This window comes from Chiloscyllium punctatum, chromosome 31, assembly GCF_047496795.1.
Source record: "Chiloscyllium punctatum isolate Juve2018m chromosome 31, sChiPun1.3, whole genome shotgun sequence".
Lineage (NCBI taxonomy): Eukaryota > Metazoa > Chordata > Chondrichthyes > Orectolobiformes > Hemiscylliidae > Chiloscyllium > Chiloscyllium punctatum.
Window position 1 is genome coordinate 76,654,693 of NC_092769.1, and position 17,071 is coordinate 76,671,763.

A 17,071-nucleotide genomic window follows, 5' to 3' on the forward strand; every position below is an offset into this window, starting at 1 on the left:
ACAATTTCCCATGACCAATCCACCCTAACCTGCACATCCCTGGACACTATGGGACAATTTCCCATGACCAATCCACCCTAACCTGTACATCCCTGGGCACTATGGGACAATTTCCCACGGCCAATCCACCCTAACCTGTACATCCCTGGACACTATGGGACAATTTCCCACGGCCAATCCACCCTAACCTGCACATCCCAGGACACTGTGGGACAATTTCCCACGGCCAATCCACCCTAACCTGCACATCCCTGGGCACTATGGGACAATTTCCCACGGCCAATCCACCCTAACCTGCACATCCCTGGGCACTATGGGACAATTTCCCACGGCCAATCCACCCTAACCTGCACATCCCTGGACACTATGGGACAGTTCCCCCACGGCCAATCCACCCTAACCTGCACATCCCAGGACACTATGGGACAATTTCCCACGGCCAATCCACCCTAACCTGTACATCCCTGGGCACTATGGGACAGTTCCCCCACGGCCAATCCACCCTAACCTGCGCATCCCTGGACACTATGGGACAGTTTCCCCACGGCCAATCCCCCCTAACCTGCACATCTTTGGACTGTGGTAGGAAACCGGAGCACCCGGAGGAAACCCATGCAGACAAGCGGAAATTGAACCCGGGTCTCTGGTGCTGTTGAGGTAGCAGTGCTAACCACTGTGCCACCATTCTGCCCACAGAAATTAAAGAATCCCTACAGTGTGGAAGTGGGCTAATTCACTATGTTGACCCTTTGAAGAGCATCCCACCCTCATACCCTAACCCTGCATTCTCAATAGGTGCAGGAGTAGGCCATTCTGCCCTTTCAGCCTGTACCACCATTCATTATGATCTTGGCTGATCATCCTCAATCAGTATCCTGTTCCTGCCTTATCTCCATAACCCTTGATCCCACTATCCTTGAGAGCTCCATCCAACTCTTTCTTAAATGAATCCAGAGACTGGGCCTCCACTGCCCTCTGGGGCAGAGCATTCCACACAGCCACCACTCTGTGGGTGAAGAAGTTTCTCCTCATCTCTGTCCTAAATGGCCTACCCCTTATCTTTAAACAGCGGAAGCATGTTTCCTGCCTCCAGAGTGTCCAATACTTTAATATTGTCCTTAGCTAACCCAGTTAATACACAAATCCCTGGACACTATGGGACAATTTCCCATGGCCCATCCACCCTAACCTGCAGGTTTTTGGACTGTGGGAGGAAACCGGAGCACCCAGAGGAAACCCACGCACACAGGGGGAGGATGTGCAAACTCCACACAGACAGTTGCCCGAGGCTGGGATCGAACCTGAGTCCCTGGCGCTGGGAGGCAGCAGTGCTAACCACTGAGCCAGTGTGCCAGCCCAGTTTGATGAGTGTTTCTAAAAGTCTGTCCTAAAATAAATAGTAAACAAACTGAGCTTTAGTGAATTATAGGATAAAACACTTGGAAAAATAATACTCAAATTATATCATTAAATGTTGTGATGGAATTTTATTACTTACGATTACTGATTTGATTTTAATCAATAGTTTTTATGTTTGCTGTGAGGCAGCAATGTTGCTTTGAGACCATGTCGGAGCATGTAGATGCTGGAACCTTTACTGGGAACAACAAGTGTTGGAAATCACAGCGGGTCAGGCAGCATCCGTGGAGAGAGAGCAAGTTTAAAGTCTTGATGACTCTTCAGAGCTGGTGAATGGTCTTGACCTGAATCAGTGACTTGCGCTGCTGTCTGACCTGCTGCGTCTTTCCAGCTCCACGTTTTATCAACTCTCCCCATGGATGCTGCCTGACCCGCTGTGATCTCCAACATCTTTTAGTTTCTGTCTTGCTTTGAGGCCAGTCACATTGGGCGGCATGGTAGCTCAGTGGTTAGCACTGCTGCCTCCCAACGCTAGGGACCTGGGTTCGATCCCAGCCTTGGGCGACTGTCTGTGTGGAGTTTGCACATTTTCCCCCGCCGCACCGTGTCTGCGTGGGTTTCCTCCGGGTGCTCCGGTTTCCTCCCACAATCCAAAGGTGTGCAGGTCAGGTGAATTGCCCATAGTGTTAGGTGCAATAGTTAGGGGTAAAGATCGGGCAGGGGAATGGGTTTGGGTGTTACTCTTTGGAAGGTCGGTGTGGACTTGTTGGGCAAATGGCCGTTTCCATACTATAGGGAATCTAATCTAACAATGTAACGTTTTACTTCTATAAATATTATTTTGCATCAGTATTTCAAGCTTTGCTCCAGGTGGAGATTATGTTCTTGGGTCGAAGGGGATCAAAGAGAAGGCAGGAGTTGGATGATCAGTTATGATCATATTAAGCGGTGGAGCAGATTCAAAGGGCTGAATGGTCTGTCAGTGGTGAAAATCTGAGTTTTTGTTTCGGGTGGGAGATGCCACTGATGTGACATTTACTGGGAGAATGTCCTTAATGAGAACAGGGCGGTCAGACTTTATCATCACATTTGGGTACACTCTCTAGGACTTAATTTGCCATCCCTGTTTGGACTAGTACCAAGGGAATGCTGCCGAGTTGTTGGTGGTCCTTTGTCTTTAGGTTGAGATGTTGGCTTGTTGTTGGGAAGCATTATGTCTGGGAGTCCTTACTTCCACTTTGTCAACAACTTACCAAGGCCCCTTGGGCAGCACTTCCCAAATCCACAACTGCTTCCATTTAGAAGGACAAGGGCAGTAGATACATGCGAGAAGTACCCCCCCAAGCCACTCACCAATGTGACTTGGAAATATATCGCTGTTCCTTCAGTGTCACTGGGTCAGAAACGTGAAATTCTCTCCCGAAAGGCATTGTGGGGTGTCCCTACAGCATATGGATTGCAGCTGTTCAAGAAGGCAGCCCACTCCCTGCCACCACCTCGAGGGGCAGCTAGGGCTAAGGGCAGTAACTTCTGACCTGTGAATGAATTCAAATAAAATATAAAATTCTGTGGCAATCCTGGAAGAACAGGCCAATTCCCAAACCCGATTAATCAAACCTTAGTTCCTGAGTGTTTGGGTTTTTAAAAATCCATTGTGAGCTGTAAGTACCATTGGCAGGGTCACTGTGACCTTCTCTTGGAGAGGGAGGTCAGCTCCCTTCCTGACTCTCCCACTCAGCCATTTCAGAGGGGGGTTAAGAGCCAATCATATTGCTGAGAGTGTGGAGTCACATGTAGGCCAGATCTGGTAAAGATGGCAGATTTCATTCCCATAATGAGGGATTTATTTTTTAACAACCTGCTCCATTCTTGTATCTATGCTCCATGTCCTTTAAAGAGATTTGAAAACACCTGCCTCCCCTGGAAGTACAGAGCAGAACCCATGATCATTACAGTTTGTGTTCTTGCTGACTGAGGTCACCCTCTGAAACATTAACTGAGCACCTCCTTTTTACTGTTCCGTTATCGTCAGGTTCCACTGGAGCACTGTCGTCAAGGTCTCTTCAACCCTCCCACCCTCCACAAGCCTGATACTGTAGACTATTCTGTACATGTTACACTTTCTGTTAAGTAATGAACTCTGACATTGTTACCTACCCTCTCTCTGAAGGTAGGTAACAGTGAGAGGCCTGGATATCTGAGGAATGGCATATTCCTGTGACTGTGTTCCCTTGGCCTTGTGTTTTGTGTATCCTACACTCCATGTATGGTGTGGGGGGCATGGTGCGGGGTATTATAGAGCAATCCTTCTTGAGCTGTGATGTGAATATTGGGGAGGGGCGGTCTGTCCTGGCAGGTGGGATGTGCGGTGCAGATGGACTCATTCCCTGTGGTAGCTGTAGCTCTGAGCCCCGTAACTGACTGATACTTGCAGGAGGGGTGTAGATAATTACATAGGGAGGAGGGAAATGAAGTGCGTTACCACTCATCACCCCTCAGTCCTTCCTCGTCACTCAATGCGATCATGTTTGCCAGCTGTAAGGCCCCACTCCACTTTCATGCAACCCTCCACTCCCCAATAGGTCAAACATTCATCTACTTTGTTTGTAAAGGACCTGTTGTACTGGCAAGTTTCTTGCTCTGCTGTAGCCTCTCAGTTGTGTAATACTTGTGTATGTTTTGTGTTTTGTAAGGTGTACGGGAGGAGCTGATTGAGCGCCTAAAGAACTACAGTTTACAGGTGAGTGTAGCCTCCTCTTCCAGAACCTGGTTAGAGTCCTCTTCACCTGCACCAGCGACAGGCGCTCAGAGACTGTTTCCTGGCTGGGGAAGCTCAATCACAGGATTCCAGGAGGGCAACTGGCTTCACTCAGAACATTGTGAATCTGTTCCCCTAAGGGTTGTGAATGTTCTGGCATCGAACCGTGTCTAATGCATTCATTTCATTCCTTAATTAAGAAGATCAAAGCTGCACACAGTGCTCCAAATGTGAGCTCACCAAGGCCCTGTGTAGCGACACTAAAACATTCCTACTTTTACATGCATACCTCTTCTAATAAAGGTCACCTAATTCTTAAATTCTCCCTAATCACTTGCTGCACCAGCATACTAATGTTTTGTGAGTCATCCACCAGGACACCCGGATCCCTCTGTATTTTTCTGCCCTTCTCCTCCCCCTTCTCTCTCCTCTCTCCATTTAAATCATGTGCTGTTTTTCTATACTTCTTGCCAGAGTGGACAAATCCACGCTGAACTGTGTTTTATTCCATCATTATCAGTCTATAATCCCTTCGCAGATTCTCCAAATCTTCATCCAGCTTTCCTTCCTGTCTTGGTGTCATCAGCATCCATTCAGTCCCTTCGTGAAGTCATTTTATATAAAGTGTAAGAAGTTGAGGTTCTCACACTGACCCCTGTGGCACACCACGTGTTACACTTCGCCAACCAGAAAGCAATCCCTTTATCCTCATTCAGTTTCCTATTAGCCAGGCAATCTTCTCCCCTAAAATGTTACACTCTATACCGTTGAAATGATGATTGAAATGTCTTGTTATGTGCCTTCTAGAAATCTAACGACACCATGTTTGCAGGTTTCCCTTTAGCCATTACTGCTTTAACAAACTCTAATATATCAGTCAATCATGACCTCCCTTTCACAATTTATCTGATAGCACTGAGACGTCTAAAGTACCCTACTCTTTATCATCTTAATAATCCATTTTCCCTGTGGCAGCTGTTAAATACACTATTCTCTAATCCAATGCGATTATTTTCAAAATCAACTACTATATCTGTTCTTAAAATTTTCAAGAGCTGTTTACTGTTGTGAATGTCCTTGGTTATTAATCTGAGATACAGACAAACCTAATTAATTGGCCTGAAGATGGTTTGACCCATTGCTGTGGGTCTACAGTCACATGTAGGCCAGACCAAGTAAAGATGGCTGTTTCCTTCCCTAAATGGCATTCGTAAACTGGCCGTGTTTTTCCAACAATTGGCAATCAATTCATGTTTATTACTAGACTTTTTAATTCCAGATTTTGATACAGTTCAAATTCCGCCACAGTGGGATTTGAACCCAGTTTCCAGAACATTGTCTGGGTCTCTGGATGAACAGTCCAGCGATAATATCACTAGGCCATCGCCTTCCTGGTGGAGTTTTGTAGACAGCACTTGTTCCCTGAGTGGTCCTGTCCCAGTGTGAATGGGTCTCTTCAGTGTCTAGCCTCAGGAATACAGTCAGGTCTATTTTGAACATTTGTGGGGGGTACTGCTCCAGTATATGTTTCCCCCACTGAGGACTCCTGATGATTACCTGGTAGATGTTGGTGGTTTGCTCGGTTTGGTGGGTCACATTGTTGACTCCAAGGTGCATAACAGCCTCACTTTCTGCCTCTTGCCTTTACAGAATGCGGTGGTCCTGACCCGACCTCACCGGGGTGATGACATGGACAAGGGGCACCAAATGCCACCCTTGCCAGGGCAGGTGAGCTGCAACGTGGAAGGGGATGGTCTTGGGGACAGTGTTTCCCATACTCTGTGTGTTGTAGGGGTAAGCAACTTTCACTACTCCTGAGACGGTGCCCAGTACTGGCTCTCGGTGCCAGCCCTTGTCTCACCCCACACTGGCACACTGTCTGAGGCTGGGCTACTGGCTGGATAAGCAGGGAGGCTGCATCAACCTTTCGTTTATGTCACAAACCTCCAATAGGAAACTTCCAAATGAGGCAGTGCCTACAGCGCTCCTGGTGATGAGCCTGGAATGTTTGCCATCTTTCTAGGGGGCAATGCCAAATGTGATGTTTCCGCAGCTGCAATCTTTCTAAATTGCCCATAGTGTTCAGGGATGTGTAGGTTATGTGCATTAGTCTGGAGTAAATGTAGAGGTATGAGAAATGGGTTTGGCGGGGATACCCTTTGGAGGGTCGGTGTGGAAGTGCTCGGCCGAAGAGCCTGTTTCCACACTGTAGGGATTCTAACCTTCAATGTGAAACGGGATGTTTCCATGGCTGCCATCTTTCTAGGGGGCAATGTGAAACGGGATGTTTCCATGGCTGCCATCTTTCTAGGGGGCAATGGGAAACGGGATGTTTCCATGGCTGCCATCTTTCTAGGGGGCAATGTGAAATGGGATGTTTCCATGGCTGCCATCTTTCTAGGGGGCAATGTGAAACGGGATGTTTCCATGGCTGCCATCTTTCTAGGGGGCAATGTGAAACGGGATGTTTCCATGGCTGCCATCTTTCTAGGGGGCAATGTGAAATGGGATGTTTCCATGGCTGCCATCTTTCTAGGGGGCAATGAGAAATGGGATGTTTCCATGGCTGCCATCTTTCTAGGGGGCAATGGGAAATGGGATGTTTCCATGGCTGCCATCTTTCTAGGGGGCAATGGGAAATGGGATGTTTCCATGGCTGCCATCTTTCTAGGGGGCAATGGGAAATGGGATGTTTCCATAGCTGCCATCTTTCTAGGGGGCAATGGGAAATGGGATGTTTCCGTAGCTGCCATCTTGCTAGGGGGCAATGGGAAATGGGATGTTTCCATAGCTGCCATCTTAACAGGGGGAAATGGGATGTTTCCATAGCTGCCATCTTAACTAGGGCAACAAGAAAACTCTAACCTGTCATTTTGTCCCCTTCTGCCAGGTGCCTGGGATGCAGTTGCCCCCTCGCACAATGGGGCTGTCTCGCATGCCCCACCCCCCTGGAATGCAGATGGCTTTCCCCATGGGGGTTGTCCCAGCTGGAATGGGCCCCCGCCTCCACATGCCCTCGGTCGATCCATCTGCCCTGTCCGAGGAGGAACGTCTCAAACTTGCCCAGCAGCAGGCAGCCATCCTAATCCAACAGGAGGAACGGGTAAAGCAGGTGAGCGGGCACTGCCAGTTGGGGTGGAGGTGCGAGTGGGCACTGCCATTTGGGGTGGAGGTGCGAGTGGGCACTGCCAGTTGGGGTGGAGGTGCGAGTGGGCACTGCCTGTTTGTGTGCAGGTGTGAGTGGGCACTGCCTGTTTGTGTGGAGGTGTGAGTGGGCACTGTCAGTCAGGGTGGAGGTGTGAGCGGGCACTGCCAATCAGTGTGGAGGTGTGAGCAAGCGGGCATGTAGGGTGTGCTTATGTACTATGGCTGAAACCGCACAGCAGCATTCCCAAGCTTCTCAGGGTCATAGCAATTCCAGGACACAGGAAGGCTGTTTGGCTCATTGTGTTAAAGCATCTGGATGGGAAGATGAATAGGAAGGCTTTTGAGGGATATGCATTAACCGCTGGCAAATTGGACTAGATTAATTTAGGATATCTGTTCAGCATGGTGAATCAACCCATTTTTCCAACTTGCTTCCTGAATCCTTTTCAGATTGTTTGGGTTTTGCTACATCTCTCTGTCTTTCTCTCCTCCTTCCTGAGATTAATTCTACCTTGTTGCTCTTTACCAAGTTTACTGCCTGGGAGACGTTAGAATCTTCTGCTGTAAGAAGCTATCCTGAAAACACTCCTGCGCCCCCTCACCCAGGCTGCCCCGGTACTCGGATTAGTCTGACATACATGTTCAATTCAAATCACCACCTCTTTCTCAAAGGCTGCATGATTTCTTTGTGTACATCCTCATTTATAGTGAGGTTACTGTCGGGTGGTGGGGTGCTTATAAATCAATATCACAAGTGACTTCTTACCTTTACTGTTCCTCACTCTTTGCCCGAACCGATTCTACATTCTCATCTCCAGAACTGACCTCCCCTTTCGCATATGTGATACGTGATTCCATCCTTAATTTACAGAGTCACTCTCCCCACCCCCCCCCCCCACCCCCCCACCCCACCACCCCACCCCCTTACCCATCTCTCTAAATGCCGTGTGGTTTTGAATATCCAGGTCCCAATCTCAGTCATGTCTCTGCAATGACTAACTGATCATAATATTTATTTCTAGTTGTGCCGTCAGTCCATCTGTTTTATACGAATGCTATTCTGCTACTGAGCCTTCACTTCTGTCTTTTTCTTAGTTTGGGAATCTCCAGCCCTGCTCTGTCAGTGTCCCTGTCAGACTCTGATCAGCACTTCCTTAATTGCTACCTGGCTCTGTCTCCTTGTCTTCTGAAGTGAATTTATTGATCCCTTGTCCCCATTATTTGCTTTTAAAGTCCTGCTATACTGTCCCTAGTTATATGACTTGCCAGAGCCATTGGTCCCCGCACGGTTCAGATGGAGACCGACTGTCCCTGTGGTACAGCTCCCACTTTGCCCAGGATTACAGCCAATATCCCGTGTTTCCAAAAAAATATGAAAAAGCTGTGGATGTTGCAAATCAGAAACAGAAATTGTTGGAAAAACTCAGCAGGTCTGGCAGTGCCCATGGAGAGAAATTGAAGCTAACGTTTCGGATCCAGTGGCCTTTCTCGGTTGCTGAGTTTTTCCAGCAATGTCTGGTTTTTGTCCTGTGAATCAAAACTAATTTCTTCTGTAGCCGTCTTTGTGTCGCATATTCATCCTTGTTCTAGGTGAAAGTGCTGACGGGCTGGTTGTTAAATTTATTGAGATATGTAGGAAAGTTGTGTGGAGAACACAAGGACATTGTGAGGGGATAACAGTAGGTGAAGTGAGGGAGTAAAGATCTGGCAAATGGAGTACTGTGGAAAAATGTGGAGTTGTCCATTTTGGCAGGAAGGACTTTGAACAATATTTAAATGAGAGATTGCAGTACTCTGAGACCAGGGCAGATCTGGGTGCCCGGGTGCGTGTGAGTCGCGAAATGTTAGCCTGCAGGGACAGCAAGTAATCTGAAAAGCTGATGAAATGTCATGTAAAAACTGCAAAAAAGCTGCAGATGCTGTAAATCAGCAAAAGAAACACACATGACTGGAAAAACTCAGCAGATCTGGCAGCACCTGTGGAGAGGAATCCGATTCACTGTGATCTTACTGGGCTGGAGTGGACCACTCTGTGTTTGTATTTGCCCCATTCTGATATCCAGACTGTGTTGTGGATCTGCTTAATTTAGCTGCTAGCAGAATCTCTACCCTAGTTCTGTTTGTGAGTACGATGTATGTGGGCTGTAATCACAGGATTCTCAAAGTGCCTTTTAGCCAAGAGCAGATGCGTGAACTCTGACTGACTGTGGCTCAGTGTGTATATCCCTGTGACTGTGCCGTCCCCTAATCCCACTACCTTCCTGCGAATGCCTCCCTACATTGAATGGCTTCCTATAGCCCGGTGCCAAGATCAGTTTGCTCATTCACCCCACAGTGCACACTAACTGAACACACAAGAAAAGAAAGCCCTAGAAAACCTCAAAAAAGACAAAAACATCGTTATATAACCTGCAGACAAAGGTCAGCTCACAGTTATCCTGAGCAGAAGGGATTACATCGAGAAAGCCACTGCACTACTCGCAGACACCAACACCTACCAACAGGTGGAGCTCGACCCGACCCCCACAACTAGGAAACAAAATTACACAATTCCGGACAATTAAACAAGATGGAATTCCAGAAAATGAAACCCGACGGGACCAACACCCCACGATTCTACGGACTACCAAACATCCATAAACCAGGAGCCCCCCCCTCAGACCTATAGTCTCATTACCCAGAACACCAACTTACAGACTGGCCAAAGAACTACACGCAAGACTGAAGTACCTAGTAGAAGAGTCACAGCACTCCATCCACTCCACCCAGGAATTCCTAAAAATCATCAAAAACACTAAAATAGAGGAAGACAAAGCAATGATCTCATTCGACGTAACAGCATTGTTCACCCCCATCAACATCGACCTGGCAAAGGAACACTGACCACACTTTTAGAAGAGACCATCACACACACCCCAACCACCATCAATCACATTACCAACGAAAACATCATGAAGCTAGTGGACCTATGTCTCACCACCCACTTCACCTTCAACAACATAATCTACAAACAGACCAACGGCACACCCATGGGATCTCCGCTATCAGGATTCATAGCAGAAGCGGTAATGCAAAGACTAGAACAAACAGCCCTACCAACCATCAAGCCAAAAATCTGGGTCCGCTACGTAGATGACACCTTTGTCATCACAAAACAAAACAAGATAGAAGAGACATTTAACACCCTCACAGGCATAAAGTTCACCAAGGAGGAAGAAACCGACCACAAACTCACATTCCTGGATGTCACAGTTGAAAGAAAGGACAGCGGAGAACTACAAACCTGCGTATACAGAAAACCGACAAACACTGACCAAATACTTAACTACACCAGCAACCATCCCAACACACACAAACAAAGCCGTATCAGAACACTATTCCAACGAGCCACCACACACTGCAGCACAGATGAACTTAGGAAAACAGAGGAGAACCACCTAGACAAGGGATTCAAGAACGGATACTCAAAAAATACAGTCCGTAGATTCCTCAAGAACAAACCACGACAAGTAGACCAAACACAGCCAGAAACCCGAACCACCTTACCATACAACGAAGTTTCAGAAATGACAGCCAGACTACTGAGACCCCTCGGAATCCTAGTAGCACACAAACCCACCAACACTCTCAAACAAAAACTAACAAACTTAAGAGATCCAGGACAACCCATGGACAAAACCAACATCTACAAAATTCCATGCAAGGACGGCCACAAACACTACGTAGGACAAACAGGAAGAAAGTTAGCCACCAGGATACACGAACACCAGCTCGCCACAAAAAGACACGACCCTCTCTCCCTCGTAGCCCTATACACGGATGAAAAAAAACCCACCATTTCGACTGGGACAACACATCCATCCTGGGACAGGCTAAGCAAAGACATGCCAGAGAATTCCTCGAGGCCTGGCACTCCAACCACAACGCCATAAACAAACACATAGATCTAGTTGCCATCTATCAACCCCTCAGAAAACAAACAGGAAATGACATCACCACAAACCCCAGGAACCCCATCCAGGAGAAAGGTATAAATAGAAAGCAGGAGACAACAGCTTCACTTCACTTGGAGGTCACCACTGATGATGTTACCTCGCCAAGTAATGAAACGTCTGGATATCAAACCTACAGCTCAGCGAGCACACCTACACCCTGTTCAGGTAAGTTGTTACCTCCCTGATGCATTGTAATGTCTGCGGTTGACCTGCCAGTGCATAGCTCTCTACCGCCTCCTGGAGACTGATAAATTTGATGTGTCTGCGATTGGCATCCTGTGGTTAATTGTCAGGTGTATCGTGAGTGCTCCTGATGCAGGAATTCAGACCTGGTGGTCTGGTAAGGTACGATGGGAGGCAGCTGTCAGCTGGAGCAGCCAGAGGTGGTTTTTCTCAATCTGTGGCCTGTTTCTTCTCCAGGGCGGTGAGCGGACGTTTGATGACCAGATCAAAGATCAGGAGCTGCTCGAGCAGCAGAAACGGGTAATGCTGCAGGAGAGTCTCTGGAACTCTCACCTGGGCCCATCAACAGTGAGGGTTTCCTGGCACGTGGGAGAACAGAGTGGGGTGTGGGTGGGCCAGTCTATAAAGGAGCTGTGTGTGTGTGTGTGTGTGTGTGTGTGTGTGTGTGTGTGTGTGTGCGGCAGTCTGTGACACAGCCGTTGGGGTGGGGGGGAGGTGTATGACTGTGATGTGATGTTGCTCTGTGTGTCTGGGTCTGACGAATAGAGCAGGAAATCCACCTTGGCTCAGATGCTAGGGGGTCAATAGTGTGTGTATTGCAGCCTGGGATTTACGAGGAGAGGGGGTCGAGTGTGTGAGGGGGGGTGTTTTTTGTGGTGTGTCTGGGTCTCGCTGTTTGACAGGGTTGGAGGGAGAGGGGAATGGGACAGGGGTGGTAATGGGTTTGCGCTGTTTCTGAGCCTGGCTGGAAGCGGGTTGGAGGGTGTCTGGCTGGAATGGCGTGTTCGGGGTGGAGGGTCTGGTTTCACTGGACTGTTGGATGGGGTCTGAGTAATGGGAGTAGGGGGCTCTCTGTACTCAGTCAGAGGTATGTGTGTGTGCCCACCGTGTTTGACAGGGGCTGGGCTGGGGAGGGGTGGGGGGGTGCCCTCAGTATCTGCCCATCAGCATGCTGAACCTGATGTGGGGGCTGTATGCACATTGGTAGGCTGTCCTTGCTGCCTCTGCTCACTTTCACATCTGCCCCTTATCTCCTGACTCTGACAGGCTGCTGCATTACTGGAACAGGAGAGGCATCAACAGGAAATGGTTCAAATGCAGCAAGGACCCCCTGGCTCCAGACCCATGGAGATTGGGCCACGCCCAGCCTTAGGAGCAAGAGGTACTCTCTCTCTGTTACTGCCCTCAGGGGGATGGGAGTAATCTCATTGTAACTGCCCTCGGGGGAGGTGGGAGTAATCTCATTGTTACTGCCCTCATTTGGAGGGTGTGTGGGGTTTGGGGTAATCTCTCAGTTGGGGGTTGTGGGGTTTGGGGTAATCTCTCTGGTACTGCTTTCGGTTGGGGGGGTGGGGTTTGGGGTAATCTCTCTGTTACTGCTCTCGGTTGGGGGGGTGGGGTTTGGGGTAATCTCTCTGTTACTGCCCTCGGTTGGGGGGGTGGGGTTTGGGGTAATCTCTCTGTTACTGCCCTCGGTTGGGGGGGGTGGGGTTTGGGGTAATCTCTCTGTTACTGCTCTCGGTTCGGGGTGTGGGGTTTGGGATAATCTCTCTGTTACTGTTCTTGGTTGGGGGGGGTGTGGGGTTTGGGGTAATCTCTCTGTTACTGTTCTTGGTTGGGGGGGTGTGGGGTTTGGGGTAATCTCTCTGTTACTGCTCTCGGTTGGGGGGGTGGGGTTTGGGGTAATCTCTCTGTTACTGCTCTCGGTTGGGGGGGTGGGGTTTGGGGTAATCTCTCTGTTACTGTTCTCGGTTGGGGGGGTGGGGTTTGGGTAATCTCTCTGTTACTGTTCTCGGTTGGGGGGGTGGGGTTTGGGGTAATCTCTCTGTTACTGCTCTCGGTTGGGGGGGTGGGGTTTGGGGTAATCTCTCTGTTACTGCCCTCGGTTGGGGGGGTGGGGTTTGGGGTAATCTCTCTGTTACTGTTCTTGGTTGGGGGGGTGTGGGGTTTGGGGTAATCTCTCTGTTACTGCTCTCGGTTGGGGGGGTGGGGTTTGGGGTAATCTCTCTGTTACTGTTCTCGGTTGGGGGGGTGGGGTTTGGGTAATCTCTCTGTTACTGTTCTCGGTTGGGGGGGTGGGGTTTGGGGTAATCTCTCTGTTACTGCTCTCGGTTGGTGTGGGGTGGGGAATAGATTAATGTTATATATTGCCCTCAGTGTGTTGTCACCGTGGGATTGAGAGGATTAAGTATGAGGGTAAGCTATCTGGTAATGTAAAGGAAGACTGTAAGAGTTTCTTTAGATACCTAAAGGGCAAAAGTGAGCTTTGCGCTGCTGGAGAGATAGTGGTGGGGACAAGGAAATGGGCTGAGGGCCTGAATAATTACTTGGCATCAGTCTTCACAGTGGAAGACCCGTGTAACATCCCGAAAGGTCATGAGAGTGAGGGGGGCCGAGCTGAGTACGGTGGCTGTCACTGAGGAGAAGATGCTGGAAAAGCTGACTGGTCTGAAGGTGGATAAATCCCCTGGAGCAGAGTTCTCAGGGGGATAGGTGAAGAGCTAGTGGAGGTGTTAGTGGTGAACCTTGAGGAATCGCTCGTATCACGGTGGGTCCCAGAGGACTGGAACATTGCTAATGTGACACAGGGAGGAAGGCAAAGATGGAAAATTGTAGACTAATTAGCCTAATCTCGGTGATGGGAGGGATCCTGCAATCCATCGTTAGAGATGAGATTTCTGAACACTTGGTAAAACAGGACAGAGTCAGCATGGTTTCATCCATGGGGAGGTCATGTCTGATAAATCTGCTAGAATTCTTTGAGGAAGTAACAAACAGGTTAGACCAAGGAGTGCCAATGGATATTATCTACCTGGACTTCAAGAAGGTTTTGACAAAGTACCGCACAGGTGGCTACTGAGTAAGATAAGCGCCCATGGTGTTCGAGGCAAGCACGGGTGGAAACTTGGCTGTCTGGCAGAAAGCAGAGAGTGGGGATAAAAGGATTGTTCTCAGGATGGCAGCCAGTGACAAGTGTTGTTCCACAAGGCTCAGTGTTAGGACCACAACTTTTTATGAAGGAACTGAGGGCATTCTGGTTACGTTTACAGATGATTCAAAGATAGGTGGAAGTACAGGTAACATTGAGGAAGCAGGGAGGCTGCAGAAGGATTTGGACAGGTTAGGAGAGTAGGCAAGTGGCAGATGGAGTACCATGTGGGAAAGTGTGAGATCATGCACTTTGGTAGGAAGAATAGAGACATGGGCTATTTTCTAAATGGGGAGAAAATTCAGAAGTCTGAGGTGCAAAAAGACTTGGTAGTTCTAGTCCAGGATTCTCTCAAGGTAAACTTGCAGGTTGAATCAGAAGTTAAGAGGCAAATGCAATGATGGCATTTATTTTGAAAGTGCTTGAGTATAAAAGTAGAAATGTATTTCTGATGCTCTATAAGGCTCTGGTCAGACCACATTTGGAGTATTGTGTGCAGGTTTGGGCCCCATATCTCAGGAAGCGTGTACTGGCCCTGAAGCGTGTTCAGAGGAGGTTCACGAGAATGAAAAGTTGAACGTTTGAGGCCTCTGGGTTTGTACTCAGCGGGATCTAATTGAAACTTAGGGTACTGAATGGCTGGGACAGAGTGGATGTTGGGAAGATGTTTCCATTAATAGGAGAGACTATAATGGAGATCAGGAGAAAGGTCTTAGCCAGAGAGTGGTGAATCTATGGAATTCACTGCCACAGAAGGCTGGGGAGGACAGGTCATGGAGTATGTTTAAGGCAGAGATAGATAAAATCTTGATTGTCAAAGGGATCAGGGGTTACAGGGAGAAAGGGGTTGAGAAACCTATCAGCCATGAATGAAAGTGGAGCAGACTCAATGGGCTGAAAGGCCTCATTTCATCTGGATTCTGGTTCTGTAACATCACACTGTCTGTCTGTCTCTCTCTCTCTCTCTCTGTCTCTCCGGGGTGCAACCCTATCACAGTTACAGCTGTACCCATGTCCCTCGCTGCTATACGGCCTGGCTCTGTAGCTGCTACTTCATTATCTGCCCCCAACCTGGGACCACGGATTCGAGGACCTCCCCCACCGCCCGGTGAAGAGAACAGAGAGGTAACCAAATTGTGTACACATCACAAACAGGCCATTCTGCCCTTCCTTTCTGGACTCACTCCCAGGTTCAGATCTCCCACAAAAGTGTCGGATCTTCTCTACCTGGAATGAAAGCTTTAGACTCTGAAGTGAACTGCAGGAGCTCCCAATTAGGCAAGAACTTTCGAAAGCTGATTGGAGGCAGATGTTCGCAGGTCAAGGGACGGCTGGAAAATGGGAAGCCTTCAGAAATGAGATAACAAGAATCCAGAGAAAGTATATTCCTGTCAGGGTGAAAGGGAAGGCTGGTAGGTATAGGGAATGCTGGATGACTAAAGACATTGAGGGTTTGGTTAAGAAAAAGAAGGAAGCATATGTCAGGTATAGACAGGAGAGATCGAGTGAATCCTTAGAGTATAAAGAAAGTAGGAGTATACTTAAGAGGGAAATCAGGAGGGCAAAACGGGGACATGAGATAGCGTTAGCAAATACAATTAGGGAGAATCCAAAGGGGTTTTACAAATATATTAAGGACAAAAGGGTAACTAGGGAGAGAATAGGGCCCCTCAAAGATCAGTAAGGCGGCCTTTGTGTGGAGCCACAGAAAATGGGGGAGATACTAAATGAATATTTTGCATCAGTATTTACTGTGGAAAAGGATATGGAAGATATAGACTGTAGGGAAATAGATGGTGACATCTTGCACAATGTCCAGATTACAGAGGAGGAAGTGCTGGATGTCTTGAAATGGTTAAAGGTGGATAAATCCCCAGGACCTGATCAGGTGTACCCGAGAACTCTGTGGGAAGCTAGAGAAGACTGGAGGTTGGCAAACGTGGTGCCACTGTTTAAGAAGGGCAGTAAAGACAAGCCAGGGAACTATAGACCAGTGAGCCTGACCTCGGTGGTAGGCAAGTTGTTGGAGGGAATCCTGAGGGACAGAATGTACATGTATTTGGAAAGGCAAGGACTGATTCGGGATAGTCAACATGGCTTTGTGCGTGGGAAATCATGTCTCACAAACTTGATTGAGGTTTTTGAAGAAGTAACAAAGAGGATTGATGAGGGCAGCGCAGTAGATGTGATATATATGGACTTTAGTAAGGCGTTTGACAAGGTTCCCCATGGGAGACTGATTAGCAAGGTTAGATCTCATGGAATACAGGGAGAACTAGCCATTTGGATACAGAACTGGCTCAAAGGTAGAAGACAGAGGGTGGTGGTGGAGGGTTGTTTTTCAGACTGGAGGCCTGTGACCAGTGGAGTGCCACAAGGATCGGTGATGGGCCCTCTACTTTTTGTCATTTACATAAATGATTTGGATGCGAGCATAAGAGGTACAGTTAGTAAGTTTGCAGATGACACCAAAATTGGAGGTGTAGTGGACAGCGAAGAGGGTTACCTCAGATTACAACAGGATCTGGACCAGATGGGCCAATGGGCTGAGAAGTGGCAGATGGAGTTTAATTCAGATAAATGCGAGGTGCTGCATTTTGGGAAAGCAAATCTGAACAGGACTTATACACTTAATGGTAAGGTCCTAGGGAGTGTTGCTGAACAAAGAGACCTTGGAGTGCAGGTTCATAGCTCCTTGAA

At 48.3% G+C, this 17,071-nt stretch overlaps 1 protein-coding gene across 2 annotated transcripts in view; it reads left to right on the plus strand.

The window, feature by feature from the left end:
• Positions 1–17,071, plus strand: part of sf3b2 (splicing factor 3b, subunit 2) — a 36,012-nt gene that overhangs the window by 912 nt on the left and 18,029 nt on the right. Inside the window, exons 2-7 of one of the 2 annotated variants that reach the window (XM_072551156.1) lie at positions 4,053–4,099; positions 5,768–5,845; positions 7,008–7,229; positions 11,680–11,742; positions 12,490–12,604; positions 15,369–15,496. In XM_072551156.1, coding sequence (XP_072407257.1) covers positions 4,053–4,099; positions 5,768–5,845; positions 7,008–7,229; positions 11,680–11,742; positions 12,490–12,604; positions 15,369–15,496 — 653 coding nt within the window. The remainder of the gene's footprint in view (positions 1–4,052; positions 4,100–5,767; positions 5,846–7,007; positions 7,230–11,679; positions 11,743–12,489; positions 12,605–15,368; positions 15,497–17,071) is intronic. The other variant, XM_072551158.1, reaches the window with a different exon arrangement.